General features: G+C 42.3%; 1 protein-coding gene across 1 annotated transcript in view; it reads left to right on the plus strand.

Moving 5' to 3' along the window:
- The first annotated feature begins 4,695 nt into the window (after window positions 1-4,695).
- drp2 (dystrophin related protein 2) overlaps window positions 4,696-27,098 on the plus strand; it is an 88,718-nt gene continuing 66,315 nt past the window's right edge. Inside the window, exon 1 of the mRNA XM_069669683.1 lies at window positions 4,696-4,796. Within this exon, the coding sequence (XP_069525784.1) occupies window positions 4,750-4,796 (47 nt within the window). The 5' untranslated portion in view covers window positions 4,696-4,749. The remainder of the gene's footprint in view (window positions 4,797-27,098) is intronic.

Raw genomic sequence — 27,098 nt, forward strand, 5'->3', positions numbered from 1 at the left:
CGCTCGACTGAGCAACGCCACATCTGATCAAGGCTGTAAATAATGCATGCTCAGAGCTTGACTCATGTTTTTGAAGTTTAAAGCGGGAGACAGACCCACCTAATGTCTTGCACTGTGTATGCTCGTACATGCCTGCATCATGCAGATGTGTGCCCACAGGACGGAGGTCGTCGGGACATTTGCATGACATGATTTCTCCTCTATTGTTGTGTGTCTCTCGCAGCAAAAACAAGAACTTATATTAAATATTAAAGACATTTATGACTACATTCTTCCAGGTGCTGTGATGTGAGTTTTGTGTCTTTATGTGAAACCCTGCAATAGCTATCAGAGGAAGATTTGAAGTGTATGAAGAGAGATTTGAGGTCACCCACAGGGCTGTCTGTCACTCAATTCCCTCCTCACTCCAGGAACAAACGTCTCTCCGAGCTTTCTTTCACCCGGGGGGTATTCCCTCGGTGTAAGCGCTGGTGTGGATGATGTTTGTCATTGTTCAACTCCATTTCACATCTCCAAAAGAGGCATTTTTCCAAAGCAAACAAACAGTCAGCCTGCCATACTGCTCTTAAACTGCATCGTGTCATGTGGAGCCTCACCGGCCTCGTTTGCATGCACCCCTATGTTTTATTCACAAACAGAGAAAAGCATCGGATCAGACACTGAATGTAAAGGAGGAGAGGTTATTCTTAGAGGTATTCCACTTCCTGGAACAGAGTCACACGTGATCGCTGATTAACAGCTAAAGGGAAGAGACAGTGAGCGCAGGAGAGAGTGGGAGAGATGTGCTGATTCATACAACACTCACCTCCACTAACAGGAGCTGTCTGAGGAGGAGCAGGGAGGCGAGGGAGTGGAGAGATAACGGGAGACAGGAGGCTGGACGAGATGGTGATGATTCATGTGAAATAGAAAATAAAAAAAGGAAACATCCGGCCAATCTGCGGCGAGGTGGTCTGTAGAACAAAATAGAGAGGAAGGGAGACGAATAAATATGTACAGAGGAAGAGGGGGAGGAGGAGGAGGAGGAGAATACTGAACAAAGTCTCTTCTCCCTCTCACTGGGGAGAGAAATGTTCATTCAAATGTTGACATAGCAACTAAAGTTCTTTCTTCCTGGTTCACTTCAGGCTCAATTTGTTTAAGACAAACCACCTGAGCTCGAGGACGAGAGAGAGACAGAGAGAGAGAGAGACAGACAGAGAGAGAGACACAGAGAGGGGTGCTCAAAGGCAGCAGTGAGTTAGACGTGTTAACCCTTTAATGGCCCCCTCAAGAATACATTTTTGGATGATTTAGGTTCTTTTGGCAGTAACACCAAAATTGATGTGACTGTCAGTTACAGATATGAGCCTCACAATGGCTGAGGCATCATTTTATAGTAAATTTGCATCTTTACCAAATGGTAGAACAGAACAGGGTTTCCCACACACAGACTTTACTAGGGCGGACTGCCAACGTATATTTGATGACCCATTTTAGCATTTTTTTTTTAATCTATCCGAGAGAATGACGCCATCCGCGATCGATTAACTAATCCAGCCCTTTTTACGCGCTATGTAAAAACACACACTGGGACGGGTCTACAGGGAGGGGCCACTTCCTGTTCGTCCTGATCTCGCGGGGAGGTTTCACCTACTGAAAGTCGCACATGCTCTGCAAAGAAACAGAGAGCTCAAGCACGGACCATGTAGACCATTTTTCTGCCGACAGGTAATGCCGGCCCTTTCCGCCGGCTACCACCACAAATATATTTCAGACCTGTGGGAGACACTGTAGAAGGTTCCTGGCTCGATTCCCAGTTTCGGACATAAGGAGCCTATCTGTGTGGAGTCTGCATGTGTGAATGTGAGCGTGAGTGGCCGTCTGTCTCTATGTGTCAGCCCTGTGATTGACTGCCTATCGGTCCAGTCAGTCCAGTGACAGCTGGGACAGGCTCTGCGGCCCTGAACAGGATAAGCGGTTTAGATAATGGATGGATGGATGGATACACATCAAGGCTGCTCTGTTACTTTATTGATTCTTTTTTTTCACTTTGATCAATTGATTTGATTTAGATGAAAAATTGAGTTTCCCCTACAAGTCCAATGTGACATCTTTGGAGGTCTTCTTTTTCAGATCAACAGTCCAAAACACAAAGATTATAATTATAATAAACGGAGAAAAACTTCTCATCAGTGATGCTGACAACAGAGTTTGGGCTTTTTTTCATGACTCATAATATTTGCCAATTATTTTTTCCGATGGCTGACTAATCTATGAATTCAGTTATCGCTGCAGCTGTAACAAACAGGAAACATAATTGGTGAAATAAAAACATCAGCATAACCATGAAATCTGCTGTTCAGTTTCTGCAAAACTATAATTCACCTGTGCGAGGAAGCCGCCCAAAAAGGTCTGATTCTAAAAGCTGCAACGCACCCTGGGAAATAATTCATGCCTATCGTGCTTCAACAGAGTCCTGGATGTGGCGGCTCAAGCAGGAAACTTAATATAGAGATATCACATCTCAAAATACCTTCTGTCAAAGCAAATTGTTAAAGCTTGTTTTTGAAAACACAACGTCACAGTGAGCGGAAAATGTGTGTGTGTGTGTGTGACTGCAGCTTTAAAGGTTGGAAGTTGGGTCCTCCAGCAGGGAAGAAGTGCGATTGACCAAACGATGTGATAAGAGCCTTCGACCGAGCACGAGGGAAGCTCATTGCTATGTTGTGTGTGTGGTGTGCGTGTGCGTTATAAAGCTGGGGGTGTTAGCTGGGAGAGGCACAGCTGCTGCTCAGGTAAAGGTTGTGAAATGAACACAAGAGACAGGAAGTCTCTGACAGCCCAGTGACCGAACAACAGATTTATTATGACCTGTGAACTAAGAAAAGCTTTCTTCCCTGAATATTGCTTATTATGGTGTGTGTGTGTGCGTGTGTTTTTATGTGTGAGCTCTCTCAGTGCTTGTGTGTTTGTGAGCTTTGGCTGCCTCCTTGATGTTTTTCCCTCCGGCTCCATCAAGGGGATTGCACCTCTTCATGTCTCTCCTCAGATGCCCCCTCACTCTAAAAGTCTTTGGAAAAGAGGCTTTTTGTCTGCGTTTGTTTCCTGGAGTTTAATGGAACGGAATAATGGGATAAAACTGACTCTGTCTCTTGATTCAGGTTTTCTATCTCTCACTCAAGTTATCAATTTGACTCTGATTTGTTGACTGGATCTTGTGTGTATTGGGCACTTAACAGATTCGGGCAATGCTACAATGTGCACTTACAGGATGAATGAAGGGTCTCTCTTAAGATCCAGACAGATGTTAAGAGCAGATCTTTCATGTTAAGGATTAAAACAACATAATGCAACTCATTTACCTTAAGATAACAGCTAGAAATCATGTTGATGATACAGTGACTTGCAGGATGGACAATGGCTGTTGTTTAATCTCAGTGCTTAATGGTTTGGGGCACAGAGACATTAGCAAACATGTTTGTTACTTACAAATTCAGTGGTCATTTCCTCAAAGTGTTTTCTGGATTCATCCATAAGTGACACTGCTAGTACAGTATGTTAAAGTGGTCATCTCGAAGATCTCAGTTTCGCTCTCTTTGGCGGCACCTTATTGTGATAAACGGTACCTGCAGGAGCACACTTCCCAGATACCCAGACAGTGTTGCACGTCGCTTTCCTTCATCTGAGCGTCGAATTTGTTTCTTTCTCTTTGGATTTTCACTTATTTTTGAAGTTCTATCTGTAGTCGTCGATCTTTTCTTTGTTTGTTCAGCCATAGTAGATTACCATTTATTTGCAACACTTGCAGAGACCGGATAAGCAGCTGCTTAGCTCCGCCTACCCTCTCTGGCAGACCAACCACTGCTGGGTGATGGAAAACGCGTCACTAACTGGGCACTGCTTGAGATTTTTTCCACAAAAGTCGCACCAGACACCCAGTCTGTAACACTGCAAATGCAAAGGCTTTCATCAGTGGGCTATAGGCTCAATCACCATTGTGTTACCGCATTCTGTGATAGATAGAGACTTAACAGACATTTATTTACAAGAAAATCTTTGAGATTATCACTTTAAATATAGCAGCCTTAAAGGTGCTGGTAGTTTATTTTGTCACCTTTAGACAAAGCCATGTCAGCTCTCTCCTCTGGTTCCAGTCTTTTGCTAAGCTAAGCTAAGGATCTCCTAGCTGTAGCATCATTAGAGTACCTTTAAAGTTGTTCGGCATAAATGTGCTCAAACCTAATAATGGGTAAAAGCCATAAAGAAGTTCTTGTTTGTAGCACAAATGAGACAATCCCAGTTAAAATGTGTGTTGTCTACTGTATACGTATGTCCACAGCCCATTCATTCTAAGGAGCTGTGTCGGTGTTGGCGTGTTGCAGGAGGTACCTGTGGGACTAGTTTAAGCAACAGATTCATGAGCGACACATTACAGCCATGCCCAACAGTTTATAGTGTTATATTTCATAATTCCCCTGGAGTTGCCTTGGCTTTATTTCTCTTGCACCTCATATTAATTATCAACAGACTCATTAAAAATAATCAGTTTTCAGAAGCTTTAATCAGTCGACTGATGACAGTATGATGACAGTAATTCTCACCTGAGTGTCCCCCTCTGTTTCTCTTCTTGTGTCTGTAGCTGCGGGGCGGCCCTCGTGGCCGGGATGCCACTGTGTGCCGTGCCAGTCCACGGTGGACGGTGAGGGTCAGGAGGACGGGACCGAGTGCAGGAGACTGAGAGGAGGCGGCCCGCACCAGACCGGAGAAATGAACCTCTGCTGGAACGAGATCAAACGAAAGTCGCACAACATCCGGTAAGAGACTCAGTCATAGTTGTGCTTACTGTGAAAGTCTGGAGGGATGCAGGTTTTCAGAGCCAAGATGCTTATTGCATCAGAGGGACGCACGTGGCTGCATTTGGAAACATTAGTGGAAATTGCTTTACTGTACACCGCTGGTTGTATTTCTACTGACAAGTTGTCTGTCCTAAAAGAAATCCTTTGTCAGGATCTATCTCCCAAGGCAACATCTGATCAATTCAGCTCTACAGTTTGTTTGTTTGTTAGTCGCCAGCAGTTACCGTCTTTTTCTCAACACTTACTGAACATTTCTTACGCTACAATTTCAGATCAGAACACAAGAACTAAACGGCGAAACTATTTCCTGTGCTGCCATGACCATATTTGGAGAGAAAGCCCTCTTTATAACCCAGTTGACATAAATTAGTTTGCACACACTCTCTGTACATCTTTTAATTGCCAGAAAAATACAACTTTTGTAATTGACTTATAAGAACAAATTGCTCTTTTAATTACTGTGGCAGTTGTCCTTTTGTGGCTGTATCTGTGGGTAAACATTATGCTAATACGTGTAAGTCCATGTCCAGCCAGCCACACAGGGGAAACGAGCACAATGATATATAACATCTATATATATACTGTCTCTTTCTCTCTTTGTTTTCCATTCCCCTCTGATGATTGTCCTCATTTCCATTCACAGTTAGTGTTCAGGCTATTAAAAAAGGTATCGTCTAATAACATGCTGTCACACAATAATGCATATTTCAGTGCTCTTCCAGTCAGCTTATTAATTATTAATATAACGTGGGTTAATGCTGCCTTTGCACAAGTCTCACTCGAGAGGTTTTCCAGTGCAAAACAATTAGCGGTCGTTCATGTTGTTCTTTGATGCTTAATTGGAAACCATCCAGGCTTGCCGCATCATTTCTGTTTCTGCAATTCAACTGGCATCCTGTTTAGACAATTGCCCCCTTAATTGCTTACTTGACCCTGATGTATCTAGGAAGAGGGAGGGGGAGGTTAAGGAAGGATAGCTGTGAAATTGGTTAAGACAGTTTCCCCTGCAGTCCTGTGTAATGAGATGACTATGGATGGCCCGCAGTGGCTGTTTATACCCGAGCTGCACTCTGACTTCATCAGGCTGCGAGAGGAAGGGAGGAACACAGGGAGGAGTCGATGGAGGGATAGAGAGCGGGAGCGAGGGAACAGACAGCTGGCATTAAATCATCACAGGAGATGGGATGTAGGGGAGGTGGGAGGGGCCGGGAGAAAGACCACAATGAGAATGAATGGATGAGGAAGAGCTTGAGTGAAGAGCTGTCTAACCTTGAGGGTGAGTGCTGTCCGGTGGAAACGTCTGACTGCGTTTAATGCCAGCGGCTGGACAAGTGCAGACGACTGGCTTTATAATGGCTTGTCTGGCATTGATTGACAGGTGATGGAGGCTCTGCTCCACTAAGTCACGGCTGCTTCCTGCTAACCTTTGAGCTGCTTTACATTGTACCCTATTGTATATAGTACCTTGGGTGGCTACAGCCATGCCAGCAGCTCTGTGAGGCTTTGAGCTCAATGCTAATACCAGCATGCTAACATGCCCAAAATGACAAGGTTACCATGCTGATGTTCCTGTTCAGACTGCTAGCTGTCTTTTGGCATATTCAGATCATCATTCAGATCATCAAGATTGATTGTAGAAAGTCGGCCTGTCCAAATGCTCCAGCTGCTCAAATTAGATGTCAAAGTGTCTTATGTGTCACTCAACTATGACCTCAAATCCAGGCTGATGCAAGTGCACCAGTGCTGCTGCATCATAACGGCAGTCGCTGTCTTGTATGACTAAGTTGCTCCATTTCCATACTTGAAAAGCAGTATCATCAGCGTACGTAGTAACTGAGACCTTTGTCTTCACCACAGCAATCCAAGCAGAGAGGTTGGTGATGTCCGGACATACAAATCCAATGTGATAACTTCCAAATTAGCGCAGACAGTGCCTTCAGTACGAACGAAGCCTTAGTTTAGCATTTTAGCATGCTAACATTTGCTAAGTACCACTAAAGACAAAGGACAGCTGAAGATGGCAGGATTAGTTTTGCTGGTATTTGACTGGATGGTGGCTCCAGATAAATCCATCCTTTCGGGGTGGATGTGGCTTATAGAGTTGGTCACCCTCCAATTGGAAGGTTTGTGGTTCGATCCCCAGATCCCCAACCCTGAATTGCTCGTGGAGGCATAGCCTGCGGTGTGAGAATGTGTGTGAATGATTAACCGATTGGTAGCTTTGCATGGAACTTGATTAGTGTATGAAAGGGCGAATATGATATGTTGTGTGAAAGTGCCTTGAGTGGTCTGAAGACTATACTGTATATGAGTACAGTCCATTTACCATTATATCTTTTGGCAAACATAAATGTTGATAAATTGAGCAAATTTTGTGGCAATCCATCCCAAAGATGGTGAGATATATCACTTACCTTATTACGAGTAGAAACTTTGACCAACTGGTGATTCTGGATGAAAAGTTGAGGGATAACCAAAGTCAGTCGTATTCATCTTCTGGAGACACTGAATGTTTGTACCAAATTTCAAGTCAATCCATCCAACAGTGGTTGAGATATTTCATTCTTGACCAGCAGTGCCATCCCTGGAGCCACACCACTAAACAGCTAAACCAACAGATTTACAAAATTTGCAGATGATGTGAAGCCCCCCGTTAGCTCCTATTACCGAAAACAGCCAGAGAATTTAACAAATTAAGATAAGAGGTAAATAGTGCACAAAATGCGTTCTCTAACAGATGGCGGTGACACAGAGAATTTATCAGTGTGACACAGTGTTGCTCAGCTAATTGGACTCAGCGCTGATAACAGAAGGTTAGGGGTTTGATCACTTTTTTGGCATGTTGTATGGAAAGTAGGCAAAATCACTACACACAGTCACCAGCTGCGTAGCATGTGTTACTGCCTGCTAAACAGCACTGTGCTGCCAATGGCAAACAATGTCGACATGCTGTTCTTATTGTTGTGTGCTTTGTGCTATATCAAGTTGTGTTTTGATGCTTGATGCAGGATTGGGATTATAGCCCCCAAACAAGTGGACCACAACACTGTACTGCTCTGTGTCTATCAGACTCACAGCTGAATGATAATGAAAATAAAGAGACATTTAGTACCGCAAGCACATTGCTGAAGCCATTCAGCCATCTGTAGCTATTGTGTAAGGAAATACAGTATGAGGGTGTGGGAGGATTCAGTCTATTTATGGTGTTTACTCAGGAGAGACTTCAGAGTTTAATGGTTGTGTAATAAACTGAACAGTAAGTGACTTAATCTAGCACTCCATTTGTCTTTAACACATTTGGAAAAACCCCAACTTCCTTTAGCCCTTTTGCTAAACGAAGCTAAGCTAACAGGTTTAGCTTCTTATTTACAGTCAACATGGAAGTCATAAGGAGCCTTTCAGCGGATTCTCAGCAAGAAAACTAAAAATGTTTTCCCCAAAACAAACCTTTGTTTGTCATTGAAGGCTGAAACGTTCGTACAATGACTTTAAATCAACCACAAAAGCAAAAAACAACAAGAATCACCACAATCAAACCACATAAAAGGTTGGATTTGTTAAGATAATTAAAAGGTCAAATAAAATATTTAAACAAGAAAACTTAAAATACTTTTTTAGCTTTAAAGTAATTGAGATAAAAAATTACAAAACAGTGATGTTATACAATTACAAAAGAGGTAATGAAGTGTAAAATCCAATTTCTAAAACGTCTGAAAGTGTGGTGTATTTTGTTCCAAGCATTCTTTCCAAGTTGCGACCTGACTCGTGGGAAGTGTAACAATAGCTGGTTAGTAGAGCGGGTCGGATGGCGCTCATCTGAGTAATGAAAGTGTTCTAAAACTCCTAAATGATAAGATTCCAGTGAGTATTACGTCTGTATTGGGAAAAGAACACCACCCAACACTATTATATAAAAAAAATACAATCATTTGTAACATAGGTAAAAAGCCAGGATAAAATGATAGAAGGAGTCAAACCAAATATGAGTCATGAGTGTGATTTTGTATCTGATCTCCTGCTCAGCCTATGTTAGCGTTTGCAGTGTGATCAAAGCGTATTTCCACTGAGACCAGCTGTTTTGCATCCTATTCTTGCATACTATAGCACTCAAACACACGGCAGCTTGTTGCTGAATCATCACAAATCTCCCCCAGTGTACCGACACCACAGAATGCTAAGTCAGTTAACAGTATGAGTACTTAAAATAGATCTTACATGTAACTTTTAGCTCATTATATTGTCGACAGGAATGCTAACAATATCAGGCATTGTTGAGATTCAGTGCCACATAGTAAGGTGCCCACTGCTTTGCACTGCAGGGAATGCCCACCAGGGTTGGTGTGGGTGTCTCGGTGGCATGTTATGAATTTATTTGCCGCATGGCTCAGATATCTGCAGAGAGCCAGCCGCCCACGCTGAGCGTCTGTCGGAGGGCAGGGGGAGACCTCTGAGTCTGTTTTTGTCATTAGCACAATGCTCCTATCTGTATGCACCAGCAGAGCTATCTGTTGATATTCACTTCTCATTCACCGGCTTTTTTATTCACTTTCCCATTCAGTCTCTACATTTTGTATATGTCCTTCTTTTTCTCTTCTTATCTGCTGTTGCTTTTTTCCTTGCACATATTCGTCCTCCGCTCTGTTCTCTCAGCAACCTCCTTCCCTTGCTAGCACATCCTTCAGACAGCTGAGGCTTGGTACATTTGACCATATTCACATGGTGGCCATTTTTCTTTGACATCACCCTCAAAGTGGAAAGCTCAAGGCTCAAATGTTGTCATACGGCTGTGTTTTCTCACGTGTAAGTCAACTGAACCTAGGAAATGTAATTGTTATCATTCAACACTTCTAGATTGATCAGCAACTTAAAAAACAAAGGATAGTGAAAATCCAGAGTTATTGGGCCAAATGTCATGTTAAAACAACATATTTGATAGCCACCATAAAACAGCTAACGTTAGCATTCAGCCATTTCCTAGCTAATATCAACGTTGCTGAATGCTAACATTACCTTTTAATAGTGTTGTACAATATAAAAGGAAAGGCTTAAAAGACTTATCTTCGTAAAAACAACACATGTGAACACAACCATTAGCTACTATCAGACAACAGCTAAAGTTAGCTTTTAAGCACTTTCTTGCTAACATTACTCTTAGCTAGGAATTTACACCTTTTACCTGGTATAGTACAACACTATCTAGAGGTAATGTTAGCATACAGACATTTCCTAGGTAACAGTATTATCAAGTAAGTGGTTGAATGTTTTGTTAGCCCTTGTCTGATCGTAGCTAATGTGCTATCAACTTGAAATATTCTCTGATGTTCTTCTGGGCTTTCACTTTCTATTGTCTTCATGTGTGTATTGTGAATGCCCTGGAGTTGTTCTGTGCTCTACTTTCCCTACATTGCTCTCAGGTATGTTACAGTAAAATGGCTGCAGGACTAATCAAGCTCCAATTACATGTTAATGATAATTCTACTGTTCAAGACTACAGGGGAAATTTTAGGGCTGATAGCGGGGTTAGCGCTGGGATGGCAGGTGTGTGTAGAAGGATCCAGCCATCAATCATTCAGTCGCTTGCAGGAATAGATTTTGTTTTCACTCCTGCCTGAGAAACATTTTCAGATTCAGTGTTTTTTTTTCATGGTTAGAAAAAACAGCATTTCCCAGGGTGCTACGTGTATTTGCTTAAACTCATGTTGATGAATGGGATTTAAGTTTCAAGACAAAATCAGGTTTTGATTTTACCTGGAGTTCCATTTGTAAGCAACATTTTTTTACAGAGTAGTAATAATTTCATTTTGCTCTGCAGTCATTAATTCAAGCCTCACGCAAACATCATTCTCTTTTCCTTGAGAGACTTACATTGACGTCACGCTGAGTAAAGGCTGTTTAACCAGGGAGTAAAGATTTGATAAAGCAGGAACCACTGCTTTGAAACTTGTGGGAGCGACGCCATATCTAGTGGCAGGGCTGACGAAAACAAACTTTGATTCACTTTAATGATAAAACCAACCGATGGGGAATTAGCAGCGGCATGAATAATTTGTTGAATAACCACTTTGTGTGCGTGCGTGTGAGTGTGAGAAGAGCTTGAAATTAAACAAGAGTGAAGCAATGAGAAGAGCACTGAACTGTGTGTTCTAACCCTTCATTTGGTGCAGAGCAAATCAGAGGTGGTCTTTTTGGATTGCTAAAGTGTCTGTCTGACTTGCAGGAGAAGTTAATCAGGCTTTGTGCACACATTGTTCCCAGAAAACATTGTGCTGTTAGAGCTGCAAGAACAATGAGTTCAATGATCAGAGACACGCTAGTTAAATTTGCTTTGCCTGTTTGTAGACTTTTAAACCAAGAGGGGCTGCGAAATTCACTTTTTTGTTCACAAGCATGTTTAACAGCTGTGTTTGAATGGAACAGGTATTGCTAATACAAAGAGACCTTTAACAGCATCATTAAGTGGAAGAAGGTCTTGAGCTTGTATCTTTAGACATGTACGTACGCCTACACATGCATCTACTCAAAGCGGGATAACCGAGAAATCTGACATTGTATGCAGACCTGTAGAAAAAACAACGTGCTCGATTCTGAGCTAATTGCGCCGCTGCAGGGCCAATTATAAATTTTGCAAACATGGTTCACTTAGAGTCAGTTGGCTTTGTATTTCTGTTTCCCACTGTTGGTATTGTAGACTCACATTGCCAGATCTCCAAACTGTGTTTGAAAGCTGTGCCAACGCTGGAGAAAGGTCGGGCTGAACCAATCAGAATTCTGCACATCCAGGGGGGAAAAACATCTGGATTTTTGTGGGTAAACCCACTGGTTTTGAGCAGCCCTAAGTCAGTGTTGCATTGACTGTTGCCCCTGCAAAATAGTATCAGGAGGGAACATTTGCATGTGGGGTAAAAGCTCTGGCATCAAACAGGCTAAATCCTCTTAAAATACCACATGAAACATTGTAAAGGCATATGTTGGCTGTGTGATATGAAGGAGCCAAGCAGGCTTACTGCACGGTCCTAATCTTTGTCAAAACTTGCAATTGGTTGCATGCCGGTTGCACGTTTGAAGGTTGTTGTTGTTTCATGTTGCAATGAGGATTATGAAAGCTGTGACGCGCCGATACAAGAAGGTGAAGATAACTTTGTCTGACATAGGCGGCCAATAGCAGGATTACATGCACAGTCTACATGCTGTGAGTCAGGAAAACCTTTGATTATCGGCAAACCTGTACTTCCTATGAATGGTTTCAAAATGTTGAAATGTTGGACAGCAGTCAGCCAAACACAGTTTTGGTCATAAGTGTAGAATTAGGCAATATAGAACAATGTACACAAGTAGTTTGAGTTGCATTTAGTTATTATTTGTGCCAAGCCAATAAATCTGCATTATAATCCATTGTAAGGAAAAGTTTCAGTGTATGCAGAGGATGTTGTGGTTTGTGTTAGCTAGCTTTAGACTGAGGAGAACAAATGGTTTTATTCACTGTGCCACTTTAAGGCTCCTGGAAGCTAAGGGCAAATTTTAGTTGTATGAATGTTTCTTGCATGTTGCTTGATGAATAAGTTGAGGATATGAATCATTAAGCACACCTGCTATGTCAATTGGAATTGGCTCTCATTGACATTGTGACTGCATCTTCAAGCAGGTAAAATGTGCATGAATGTCAAACAGATAGTAAAAACTCCAAACTACAAAACTTTCTGTTTTCTCACTGAGAGAAAAATAGTTGAAGTTTGGTTCCAGTGCGCTTCATCCCCACTGCACCTGTGGTGAGTGAGAGAAACGGCAGATAGATATTTTAATTTTAATGATTCACTTTTTGGTCGGCAGTGGATCTGAAATCTGCATTGCAAAGAAGGTCTTTCTTTAGCAGCCTCCCTCGACTCTCCCTCTGCCTGCCTCAGTCTCTTGTATGTAGTCACTGAAACAATGAAACTCCCACTGTTAACTAACATTAACCTTCGCCAACTACAGCGAACCTGTTTGTGTGAAGTAAATTTAGGGTCTAAATCAATGTAATAAAAACAGTGCAGGAAGTTACATCATGCTGACCACTAAATCAAACCCACAAATAAAGCCTCATTCACTGATTTATTGGTATAACGTCATCGTCAGGCCAACAGGGGAAGCAAACACTGAGTTTTAAGGTTAAACAAGGACAAAGAAAAGCTGCAAATTGGATTCATAAACAGAGAAACAAAAGAATAAATGCTTAAAGAGGGCAAGAAAAGAGCTGCTTCTTATCTCGCTGAAAGGAATTATTAGTGAATATGTTGACATCATCCCTTTTTAGAATAGCAGGCCGCCTTAATGTAAGTAATAATTGTAAGACAAACATCAGCAGCGACAACAATACAAGTAATAATGGTAAATATTTTGCATCTCTTGACAGCTGTTTGTCATTAGAGAGAGTCATTGTTAGCCAACCATTGTCTGCCCCAAACCCTCAGCTTCTTTCAGCGACACCGCTCTTTAAAATCTCTTCTATAAGTAAACAGTAATTTAATTTAGACTGTAATTATATAAATCATTGAAATGCCTGTTAGTTTCTTGCTAGAGTTAACTTTGATTTTGTAGTGGAAGTCAAACAACAAAACTGTTAATGTTCAGCAGGAGATGAGCAGCCACAAACAGGTGCTCCAACTATTATTACATGCCAGGCATATAGGCTTGAATATTGGGTGACAATGGTAGACAACAATGGAGATAACATGCTGCTTAAATGCTAACCAAAACATTTAGCAAACATGCTTATACAAGACACTGAATCAAGTTTGGTCAAATATATTTGTGCATATTTTCTGAAGAGTGTAAAACAACAAGAACTCCAGATCAATCACACGTCACTGTTGAAAGTATATATGTTTGGATGGAGCAAAACTATGGATCAGCTACAGGCACAAAAGCAACTTTACTGGTTGGGTGACCGTTGTCGTCTTAGTTACCTTTTTATTGGCATTTTTATGCCTTTATTAGACAGAGAAGCTGTGTCTCAATTTTGGGGCTGCTTCCTTCGAATGAGGCGGTCTATTGAGGATGAGTCATTCGTAGTCTGCGTAGACGGCTACGGCCGAACTGAATGAGGACAGTCTGGTCTCTGGAGGATTTCCTTTTTGCATCACCAGCTGTTCCCGCCCTTACCCTTGCTTCACCAAGCGCGCCTCCTGTCGCCTAGCAACAGGTGGCTATCATAAGCAACGTCGCGTAACCGAACCTATTATTTTAAAGATAATTTGTTTCAAAGGCCCTTTTGTTTGTTTACATTTGTATCTCTTGGCTATTCGATTGAGTTTAAACCAAAAACTTTTACATTTAATTGTGTATTCCTCGGCTGCTTGGGAATCTGCCTCGTCTGATTTGGCGCGCAATGAATCTTGGGATACGTTGGGCCACAAAGTGTAAATCTAATGGATCCTTTGTGGCCCGGGAAAAGGACGCATTTGTCAGCCACATCTGAAGGAGCCTTCGACATCGGACAGCCTTCGACGTGCCGCTGCAACGCAATCCACCTTCAAATACGTCCTACAAAGGATGCAGTCCCTGAATTGGGCCACAGCTTTCGAGAGTGAAAAGGCAGACAGAAAGTATGGAGAGACAGAGGGGCGAGACTTGCGACAAAGGCAGGCCCGGTAACCATTTGGCTACAAAGATGCTCTAATTAACTATGCTTGAGGATAAGGAACCAAAGAAGTCATGGTGAAAGAGAAACCTTTGATTTTTATTGTCCCAACCATCAACGTCAACGTCCTCTCTTTTGTTGCTCTAATATCACGTCACCTCCATTGACAAGAATAATTATACATTTGTGTGGAAAAATACTGATTTAGCAATGCAACCATGCCAAACAAGGGCAGCTCCTATTGTCACAACTGAAAGCAGACAGTCCCTGTCCCTGTGCTATTTTCATTTCAATATTCAATAGATTACCACCATGAGGGAGGAAGAGAATTGGTACAATAATTCTGCACTCGCTCTCAAAGATAAATGGTGATAAAAATGCAGATCTATATCCCCATAAACGCACACACACAGTTACTCAAACAAGCAATAAAAGCAATACTGATTCAGATCCATCCACACTTCGACCCAACACAAATAAACCTGAGCAATACTATCACACACACATACACACACACACACATTGAACATACAGCGCCCTGGTTTTAAGACAGGAGTGGGATCGTCTATATGACCATTTCTGCTGTGGTCTCTCGTGCTTCTTATTTATCATCTTTTATTTCCTGTGTCCTTGCTTCCCACAACACCTCACACACGTCCTTTACTATCTGCTGCGCTAACAACACTCTACATTTATGTTGCAGTTATCCGCCCTGTGAGTGTGTGAGCAGGCCGTCCTTCTTAACATCTGTGTGTCCGCATTTGCATCTGACAGAGCAATCTACATGGACAACACTCGCTCCCGTCTTTACATACCAATGCAGAGGGCCAGACGCAGTCACGAATCAGTGGTGTCGGCTGTACAGCTTGTCCGTGTTCACTACAGGAAGCTCTTTAGACGTTACGGAGGCTAATGAGATTCCACATCCTTAAACTGTTTTGTAAGTATGAGTAAGATGTGGAAAAGTGCATGATTCATAGAGGACGGCAGTAAATGTGGATTAATTATAGCAGTGAGTCATCTTCTACACAAAAGAGGGCGAGCTGGTTTTTATCAAGAAAATCGGACATTCTTAAAGCTGCTCTTGTCTAGGTTGTTTTTTTTAAACCGACTGCACTGGAAAAACCGTATGTTCTACACAAATGGAGACATGATAAATTAGTTTTATTTCGCAAATCAATCCATCCGTTATCTATACTGCTTAAATTGTTCAGGGTCGCAGGGGGCTGGAGCCTATCCCAGCTGTCATTGGGCGAGAGGCGGAGTACACCCTGGACTGATCGCCAGTCAATCACAGGGCTGACAAAGAGACCCCTTTCCCACTGAAATTAGCGCGTTGACGCAGGTTTTTCAGACCTGGGAAGACCTGCTTATAGATGCCGATAGTCTCTGTTCCCAATGCCAGTGGAGTATACTCCTGTCTGTCTCTTTTCTGCTGCGTCACCGTCTGACGTCACAAACGCTCCGGAGACAGGGTTAGTAAACAGTGAAGATGTTACAGTGGTTAGGTCTTTATTGTATCTATTACTCATTCAGTCTGTGTATCAAACTCTGCGCCGACGATGTTTGAGCGCTGCTCGGAAGGAGAAGGGCGGAATTTGTAGCTGAGATGACAAGGAGTCGCAGAAGTTACTGACGGAGCATAGCATCCACCGGAGAGGGGGCGGAGATTAGCGTGTCAACACGGGTATTGTGTTCCCATCAATGCCGATTAGAGCCGAGGCGATAATTACCCGGGTCTACTGCAGAGACATTTGGGCCGGGTCTGAATGCCGATTGTAACCTTTCCCATTAAGCCGGCTGTTTGCGGGTTTTTTGACCAGTGGGAAACAGACAACCTTTAACAACTCACCTTCACACCTATGGGCAATTTAAAGGGAACCAATGAACCTAACAATAGGGCTGTGACGGTAACCGTATGACCACAATACCGCGGTTTTGTGACGGCATACGCGGGGTGGACCCAGTCCGAAACAGGATTCAAACCAGGAACCTTCTAGATGTGAACCCTATTTATCCAAATGATTCTGAAGAATCCAAGTTAAAGGTGCCAGATTTGTACAAACAAGCACCCTGTGTGCTTTATTGATTTAGCATCACAGGATTAGGCGTTTAATGTTTCCATGTTCTTCTTTATAAATGTATGTTTATTTAATTCAGACTTAATCATATTTCAGGGTCTTTTGTTGTCATTAAGAGGTACAAGCATGCAAAATTGCCTCGTATAGCTGTAAAGAATTTGTTTCAGGCGTGTATTACCCGTGGGCATCAGCTGCTGTAAATCTTCAAACGTCGACAGCATTTCCATTTGTGGGGAAACAGCCCCAGTGGCTGACGTGCGCTTGTTACTCATCAAATGTGTATCCCACAAATCTCAGTTATATGGCTGTTGGAAGAGACGCTTTAGGCAAGACACTAAAACTCTTCCACCATGAGAGAAGTCCCTGAATGCACCAGACACGACACGCTATACCCCTACAGTGCAGAGAATCAAAAAGGGGAAGCAGACAGGGGGAGAAACCGGGGAAAAGGCTGGCAAACATGAAAATGCTGTTTGCAGTTTACAGCAATTATGTCTCATGATTTATTTATGCCAGAGTTAAAATATTTCAGTTACCTACTGCTGCCATTCGAGACTTCCAGCGCAGGCAGCGGCTCTACAATGTGTGCAGCAGTCGTTTTGTTCGAATGAGAGTGTGTGAGAGACGGCAGCTTCCCCATGTGACAGTGTGCTGTGTTGTGAGGAACTTGATTAGAGCCTGCGTTTGTGCACATGTGTCTCCACACACGAATTAATCCATATCAAGGTTTTATCTTCTTATTTATCAGTATCAGCCCTCAAAATGTCAAGGCGTGTAGTTCTTGGACCCAAAAGCAGAAAAACAGAAGGTAACACCTCAAAGTAATTTATTTAATAAGTTGGTGAGGTTAAAGATGTAGAGTTGTGGTGCAGCGGGGGCAGCAGCAGGAGCTGAGAGCACGTCTGAGTGAGGCAGGCAGACAGACAGAGATCATAGATGAATGATGAACTTGAGACACCGGTTAAACAAGAGTTAGTAAATAAAACACAAAAAAAGAAGAGCGAGTTTGGCCGCAGCGCAGTACCACATAGGCAAACTGAACAATCTGGCGTAGACTGGTGTGTAGAGCCGGAGTATTCATCCTGCAGGAGCTTGATGAGTGGATGGGTCCCAGGTGTGCAGGTGGATTGGCAGCAGGAGTACAATTGAGTGCCACACACAGACGGAGAGAGACTTCCGTGGAGTACACACTCCCAAAAAATGAAGCTGAGTTTGGGCCTGATTCCCCTCTTCTAACAAACGTAAGCAAAGCTCCATTTTTTTGTCGGTTCGACAGATCATCTTGTCAGATGCTCATGTGGTGTGAGGTATGTTAAGAGTGATTTTCCTTCCCTGAGCTGCTCGGAAGAACGTCGGGGCCGTACTGATTTTAAATCGTAAATATTAAATATGTTTAATATCTGATATCCTGTCGTGTGGGGGGACCCTGAGGACAGCCGAGGACGCAGTGTGTGGACTGTCACGTGGAACAAAACGATTGCCCATCGTCCGCCATGTTTGTTTACTCTAAAGTCGCGTTTGATCTCAAGAGATTTAGCGAGATTTCCAGTGTTGAGAGCGGGGACTTTGTGGTATCTGTTGGTGTGTGGCGTGCTGTTTAGGTCATATCGTTGGAGCAAAACAGCTCAGTCTATCATTATTTGTCGTGACATGTGGGGTAATTTTCAACATCTGTTAAGATTTTGAAAATCTTTAATAGAGGGCCATCCCTAAGAGGCAACAACAACAACACACAGGAAACGGGGGAAACAACTGAAACATGAGGAATGAGGAAGAAGCCAAGACACAAAAATACAGAATCAGTCTGTACACCAAAACATTTGGCAATAGTTCAACGTTTCTGACCTGGATTTGGATCCATCACCTCTGAACATGGCAGTCTGGTTCTCTGTCTAACTCCGATTGTTTGTGTGCAGCGAGAAAACAATCACTTCTTCCTCAGTAAGATTTCATGTGCAGGAGTCACTGTAACCCCACTAGTAACGTCTCTGTCGGTGATAAAACAGAAATATTGAACAGCTGTGTGAGCAGACAATAACAATCGAGACGCACGTTTTTTTAAGCCATTGTTGAATCCTCATGGACTTCTTGTTCTCTAGTTGTGGTCAGTGGTCATTTGGCTTTAGCCTCCCAAACACTGCCCTTCATCCATAATTCATACATTGTGTCCAAACAGGCAACAAGCTCGTCTCTTGGCAGTGCAGCTAAACCTGCACACAATGCTCAGCGTGGTTTGGAGGGTCGGTGGACAGTCAAACTCTGGCTCAGTTGACGACAATAATACAGTGTGTAAAACTGAACTGTGTACGTTTAGCACTTTGTGTAGCTGTTTGAAAGCTTTACATTTGAAGCAAAAGCAGGAAGGGTTTTATCTGCATTAAAATGACAAAACAAGAAACAAAACAGGAAATCACAGGAACATATATAGTCTCCTTGAGTGAGTTGTTTAGAGCATACAGAGTGGGAAAACAACTTATTACCACAATTTCTGTCACTTTTATTCATGTGATGATGAAACTCAACAAGTTGCTGCTTCCTTTAATTGATATGACAGATGAGTTGTTCCTCCTTGTAGAGATCCGCTCTGGCCGCCTCTCAATGTTCATGTGTTTCTGATTAACATTTCCCCAACTGTAATGCAATGATTTATTCCTCTAACATTACTGCATAAAATATTTTTTTACATACGTGCCTGATGTGTGTATTGTTGCACTTCTTTGGGTTTTATGTTGTTCTATGAAAGCCTTCCTCACATTTGGTATTAACATGTGGTTTTCATGATCGGATCTCAAGTGGACAGCCTTAACTACAGGTCTGAACACTCCTCAGATACAATCACATCACTCTTGGACGCATTTATCCACATACGTCTGGCAGTGTGTACGCACGTGTGCCACATTAAGCACCGCCCACTCTCTCTGTATCCACGGCGACGATCACCTGGATACTGAGAGACCACTCGCCTCTCTTTCCTGTCTGATTTAACATTTCTCTGCTGTGTCTCTTAAAAATCGTATTTTTATTAATGTCTCTTGTCACTCCAGCGTGTGTGCAAACGTAGTTTATGCATTAGATTGAAGTGCGCTGCGACAGACAGATCGTGTCTGTATTTATTCAGTAAGGAGACTGACAATCAAGTGATCCACTTGCACCTTCTCAGAGTTGATCACAGTGAGGACACAGATCTGTGTGTTTCTGATGCTCTGCTCCTGACTCAGTAGGGCCGCGATCCGTCCCGTATTTCCGTTGCCAACCTTTATAAAGCAAAAACTACGTCTCGACATGCTGTGAATGAGATGAGCTGAAAGTAGTCGATGGTAGCAGTTTATAAAATCACAAAAGACTTTTATTTTTAAGATGGTGTTTCAGCATTTACGTCAGCACGTCTTCTATGTTCTTTAAGTTTTGTGAGATGTGAAATGTTGTTTTTAATGCAATGTTGTAAATAACTTCATTTTTAGGTTGGACACCTATTTTACGTGCTGCTTTAGCTTCACTTCCGTTAGCTGAACCTGCTCTTTTGTTTCAGGACTATTTATTTTACAGCGTTGAGAGCCTGCATGCAAAGAAAACCCTGTGAATGTTTTGTTTCTTTAGAGCTAGAGTCGCTTTCGTTGGTGGTTAAAGAACAAAGGGCCCAAAGACAAATCGAAGTGTGTTGTTTTACACAACACAGAGTCAGACCCTTTGCACAAACACAAAGTGTTCTTTTAACAGATACAATGTGATGTTAGATTATTGAAAAAACAGTGTAGTGTCATTATAAAATTCAAAGACATGGAATTATTTCTGTTCGTAACACCTGCCTACCAAAGTTTGCACTTCCTCAATGTGAAGACACAACGCAAAGCAACACAACAGAGCCTGGTTCTTCTTTCTCCTCCAGCATATTGCTGAACTCTCAGCAGTCCTTTTCTTCATCCTCACAAACTACCTGAGTGACAACATGACACAGCAAATGTGTTACATCTCAATCTGGTTTCATTTAGGAATGTACACACAGTGCGGCATCCCGTGAGATTTAAAAACCGACCTTTGAATACGAACCCTTTCAACTAAACGCCGCGCTGCAGCGTCAAAGTGGCCCATCAAACACCATCACACTATTTTTCAGCTTTTGCAACATGTCTGCAATGAGAGAGACGCAGAAGAAAAGAGAGAGAGGAAAAAAAGAAAGGAGGTAGGAAAGAGGGTGTGCTCAAAGCTTCTGCACCCTGAGGCATCACAGTAGCTCATTCGCTCGCTCACTCGTCTCTCCTAAAACAGCCGAAACTCCGCTCCTATCTCCTCCGCATTAATTAATAATCTCTGCGAGCGCTAAGCCTCTCTCTGTAATCTCTCTCACTGATTTGGGAGTTTGATTTCTATTTGACCATCTTATTTACTTTGGATGTTAACAGTCAAGAAATGTGAGGCTACAACAGCTATTAGCATGCAACAGAGTTTCCCAACTGAGGGAACATTTAGTCACACTGAATACGAAACTCAAGGTCTGCTAACGCAACTTAATATTTGCACCCACAATTAGGATTCCTCTCCACTGCTAGCTTAAATGTCGACTTGTTAGCCGTTCAGTGTTGCTGTCAAGGACACACTGATGCTGACGGTACCTCAGCTGTTCTAACTGTTTATTTACATTCATAACAAAAGTTTCTCTCTCTCATTTGAATCCTCGGCTAGAAGCTAATATAGGAAATGAAGAGGTTTGTAATCTTCATAATGACCGTACCTGTTGTTTTGAGGCTAGCCAGGCTTATGTCCGACCTCATCATGTGTTCCCTGGAGAGGTCGGCTTGTCTTTAAGTGTTGAAGCTGTCGTCTGGGATGCAAACAGATTGATGTGCGTGTCCTACGTGTCAAACAACATCCCATTAGCATGCTCATAGTCATAGCCTGTGATAGGAACCAGCCTGCTAACCTCAAATAGTGTGTGAACAACAAGCTTTTACACTTTCAAATTTAATGCAGTCCAATTTTTGCATTAGGTGATGCACCAATCCTAACCATTGACTTCTGCACAGAGATGATGCATTCAGGTACCCTACATGACAGGTGATTTAATACAGTGTTAAATTTAGCAGCTATTTTAGATTTTGTCTTACCATTTAAAGTCTTAGTCTAGTTTAAGTCAATAAAAAGTCATCACATTGTTATCAAACCTTTTTCTCTCTTGAGAATCTCATCTTGTTTTTATTTGCTTCAGGTAAAATTAAGACTTTCAGCAGATCATCCATACAGTAAATGAACGACGAATACCCAGCATCTAAAGATTACTTTTCACCATCGCTTCTCATTTAAACAGTCGGACAGCAGCAGACAGTTGATGAGCGCTCCTTTTTGTGCAGAAGAAGCGTCAAATGGTGCGTAAAATGCCCCTTTTTCTGTGACAGGCGCAGAGCCTGAAGCAGAAATTCTGAGTTAACACAGAAAGTTCACAACCACCTTTGTGATACCCGTTATCTCCAACCGGGTTACCCAGATACAGGAATGAATTGCTTTTTGACAGATTAGACGCACAGTGGGGGAAAATATGCATTTTGAATGTCTGACAGCCCACCACTAACATTTTAGTCCTGTCTCATTAACGGAAACAAAACATACGTGTAGTCAGAGTTTTAATAATCAATGATCTATATTTGACTCGTCAACGTCTTGTCTTCATTATGGAAAAAAAGGATCGTTGACGAACATTTTTCATCATTATTTTCGTTAACAAAATTAACACTGATGTTATATGAAGAGCAAAAAGTCTGCATAGAGAGATGGTCAAACAAACATAGGGCTGGTCGGGTTGTTTCAAGTGTGAGAGCCATATTGCATTCATATTTTAGAATGTACGCAGCATCATTTGACTGATTCATGTGACTTACCAAAGTCAAGATTTACCCAACCACATTATTTTCGTGCCTAAACCTAAAAAACTGTTTCGCACTAATAACCTTGTGTTTATTATTGTTACCATGACATCGAGCTAATGGAGGACCTCTGACTGCGTTTTGTCCTTCATGTCCAAAACTTGTAAAATGTATTCGTGTTAAATGACTCGTGTGGTAACCATGTCTGAATTAAACTGGGTGAACATTATTTAAGGAATGAAACTTCATGTGCATTCAGTACTTTTACTCACTTAACAAACAATACTTACATACATACAAAACCAAGTTGTTTTCCTTTACCTAACCACATAGTTTTCATGTCTACACTTAACAAACTCAGACTATTTCACAACAGTTACTTATGTTTGAAACCGCATGAAAACAAAGTTAACCTGAGGAAGGTCGCTTGACTTCATCCTTTTCTGCACATCCAAAACTCTTCAAATGTAACAGCGTTAAAAGAACGACATATTCACTGCACTCAGGAGAAAGTGTAAAGTCATGTTATATGTATGCAGATTTGTGAGAACACACACACACACACACACACACACACACTCACACACACAACACAAACAAAAACTAACCACAACAACTTTTTGTCTCTCGTAATGTTCCTCTCAGACAGCTACAGGCCTTGTAGTTAAAGATATATTTAACACCAAAGAGCACTTAAAGTAACACTCTGACTTCCTGATAAACTGAGGGTGTGAGGGTGAGTCACTCGCTAACAAACACAACAGACACGTTTGTTTGTCTGGACTTGTGAGGACCTTCTTTAGACCCTAAACTGAATCTTTGAAGATAAATCTGATGATATTCTGAATCCGACCAACAATATCTGATTCAGCAAACAATGAGTGTTTGTGTATCCAAAGCTTGGATTAGCTTCTCCTCTGTGAAGAACATCAGTGGGCAAAAAGTTTTATACTGACAAGTCTCTTGATTACTCTGAACGTGGACACTGTTGTTTATCAAGTCAATCCCACATACACAACCCTGCTGAAAAAGAACCAGTGCTCAAACTCTACGTCTGAAAATGGTACCGACAAACGCACTACATGGTGCAAAAACACAAGTACTTTAGTGTAACAACATCTGCATGTGCTTTTAGCCTGTGTCACCAAGATTTCAGATGTGGTTTAAGTCTCTTCGTAGGATTTGTTGTTTTAAAGACCAGTCATGTTGTAAGACATATAAAATGCTCTGCTTTAAATAATAAATTGTGTCTGAGGTGTTTATTTTCTTCAAAATACGTTTTATTACCTTGTAAAAATCCTCCCAAGGCGTCTCCTCCTTCTCCCTCATTAGAAATTCATGAACCTGCATAGTCCCACCCACTTTTGTATATTTCCCCTTTCATTTAATTACAGCCGAAAACAAAACACGTCTCTGCCATCGTTTAGTGGCAACTTGTTGAAACTTAGCTGGCTTGAAATGTAGTAATTAGTAGTAGTAACGTTAACGTTAGTCAGTAGTGAGTTTGCAAAAATTCCGATGACGGTTACAGCTGGCTCGCGCATCGCTGAAGTGGTTGCCATTGGTTGCACATAATGACATGCATAGCGTCACCCCGTCCATTAACGGGATTCGCTCCTTAGGTTTGTGACGTCTCAAACCTGCCAATATGAAAACATGTTGTTCAGCCTGTCCTTGGTACACTGCAGTTTAAAAGCAGACAGGCCCAGCCATGGAGATGACTGCTGATGTTGTCTCTGATATGTCTTGTAGCACATGAAGAACACCACATGGAGATGTTTACTAGGTTAAACACTTGATTTTCACTGGAGGGGGGCTTTAAAAAAAGAGTGAATAACTTTTTCCTTAAACCTAAACCTCATCCTAAAACCAACTTACAAGTTTGTGAAAAAAGATTTCGAAGAAATGCAGACTGGCTTAAATGTCCTCGCTCTGAAAGATTTATAATGTTTATTTTACAAAGCTTCATAATGTGAAAGATGCAACTCTGATCAACTTGCTTTGATGCACATAAGACAGCATAAGAAGCTCTGTTAACCCACCAGAAAACTAGCAATAAATCCCTGAAAAGCAAAGGAAAGTCGGAGCAAGCTGGTCAACCAAGAGGAGCATTCAGCAGCTGAAGGTATCGTGAAAAGGTGGAGACAAAACAGAGCTAAAAGAGAGAGAGTATAACGTGTCTTACATTGGCTTGAAACAGCTTCAAACAACAAGGTGATGATTTGACAGTGTTGTGTTTAGAGCTTGTTTCTGGCTTGAAGTGGCCCAAATCAATCAATATTCAATCAATGCTAATTCACTCAGATTGGTCTTAGAAGCTCTTACACACCCTACCTGATTTGTATCAGACACACACACTCATATTCCTCGGCATCTGTTAATTAAAACAGCAGAACCTTGCCCATAAATAACCCCTAAATAGATACCCTGATGCTTGGACTGTAGATGGAAAAGCACCCGTCTGCCTCTCACTGACAAACCTTTAGCCTGGCTCCCCTACAGCTTAGCAGGGCGAGAGCTGTTCTTGGCAGCGCCCGCCATGTGACGACGATTCCATTACAGCTCAGGCAGCGCTCTATTTGTCTCGCCCTCTGTGTGTGTAATGGGAGCAGCAGTGATGGGTGAGTGTACTGTGAGATGTGTGTGTTTGTGCATGTTTCTGTACGAGTGTGTGAATAGGAGGTTGTCTGTGTGATTTGGAGCGTTTTGAAACTTCTCTGCAAAAATGCCAGGGTCGTCTTTTGATGGACGACCTTGCTGAGACACAGCCGAGGCCGGGGCTGGCTCGGATTTGAGTCAGAAACTTCTCTCAATTCGAGCCGAGTGTGTGTGTGTGTTGTGTTTGTATGTGTGCATTCACGCCAACTCTGGAGGGGCAAAAGAAAAAGAGTTCCTCTCTGATTCAATTACCACATCAGGCTGAGCTGGAGGGGCAACAAGAGGCTGGGGGGACAGTCTGCACGGTCTGCTGTCTCACACAAGTTTCCTGACAGAGAGGGCTATCAGTTCTGAAATGTGCACTTACAAGCTTGATTTCACCTTTCCGTCTTCCTCCCCTTAAGGTCTCAAAGCTTTTCCCGCGTGCTTTCCTGCGACCGGCCTCCCTGAAGTGATACCTAATCCCTCATGTGTCAGAACTCATCTGTGCCAAATTCACTTTGAAGGAAATTGCTTCACAGTTCTTTTTTCAGCTGCTGACGTGACATCGCTAATGGCGGCATGCTAATGCTGCAGGTCAGGAGATACTGGCTGAGAATTGTCTTGCCCGATTTAGCCGCACATACAGTGACTTGCAAAGATATTGTGGCAACGAGCCATTGTGCCTCGTTTCCCATCATGCCTTGGACTGGACTGAATGCCTGTTTGTTAAGTTTGTTCTTTATGTTTTAAACATACAAATGTCACTTAGTATTTGGCTTCTTATTAGTGTTGTTAATGTCAATTGTGATGTCAAACTGTAGTTATGGTTACTATAGACCATAACTGAGGAGACTGTTGCATTTCATGAGTCCAGATGTGTTTTGTGTGTTTAACAATTAAGCTGTCTCAATTCAGGGGCTGCATCCTTTGCGGCCCACGGAGGATGAGTCATTCGTAGCCTGTGTAGTCCACTAAGCCCGAACTGAAATGAGATGGACTGCCCTTTGGAGGATTTCCTGTTTGCGTCGCCAGCTGTTCCCACCCTTAACCTTGCGTCACCAAATGCAGCTCCTGTCGCCTAGCAACAGGTAGCTAGAGTTCTAACTATCTAACATCCTGTAGCTTAACCTATTTTTTCAAAGAGAATTTGTTTCAAGGTGCCCTTTGTTTTTTTTAAACACGTGTAACGCTAGCATTCGAGTTGAGTTGAAACCAAAAACATTTAAAAGTTTATTCTTCAGCCGTTTAAGAGTCCGCCATCTCATAGAAATTGGCGCGCAGTGAATCTGGCGATACACTGGCCCGCGAAGGATGCCCCCGATGGATCCTTCGTGGCCCAGTAAAGGAGGAACGCATCTGAAGGAGCCTTTGAATTGGGACAGCCTTTGACGCGCAGCTGTGATGCAATCAGTCCTACGAAGGATGCAGGACTCTGGACTGGGACACAGCTTTAATGTCACCTGCAGTGTGCAGAGTTATTAAAGGGTTAACGTTGTGAAAAACTACTTCCTGTTGCTCTTCCTGAGCAAGTAGCGATAGTATATCAACATTTAACAGTGTTACAACCTGCATTTCAAATTGGCTTATTTGGCCTTTTTGTTGTTGATTTACAAAGAAGCAGACATCTGTTGGGTGCGCAACGTAATGTACAACAGTTGGTTGCACCTGATCTTAGTTAAGGGGTTTACAGCAAAGGTTTTTTATTTTAATTTATAAATAATTGTGAAAAACATGTTATTTTTCTCCCACTTCAATATTATGGCCGTTTTGTGTTGATCAATTACAAACAACACCAGTAAAATCCATTTCAATCTGCAGCTGTTAAATTAAAACAGATGGAAAGGTTAAAGTGGGGTAAATACTGATGCAAGGAACTGTATGTGACCTCCGTGTTCTGCAGGTTTGCATCATTTTCAAAACCTTGTGTGTTCCTCTGTCTTCATTTTGGCTGTCTTCTGAATATCAGTCCCATTACATTTGTGCCCGCTCCCCTTCATTTACAGTAGCGCGCAGTGACACTCAGACTGTCTGTTTCTCATTCTGACTCGTGCTTCTGCTCCCACTCATC

This window comes from Semicossyphus pulcher, unplaced genomic scaffold (assembly GCF_022749685.1).
Source record: "Semicossyphus pulcher isolate SPU_LCO1_2020_fin unplaced genomic scaffold, fSemPul1.0.p SCAF_2, whole genome shotgun sequence".
Classification (NCBI taxonomy): Eukaryota; Metazoa; Chordata; class Actinopteri; order Labriformes; family Labridae; genus Semicossyphus; species Semicossyphus pulcher.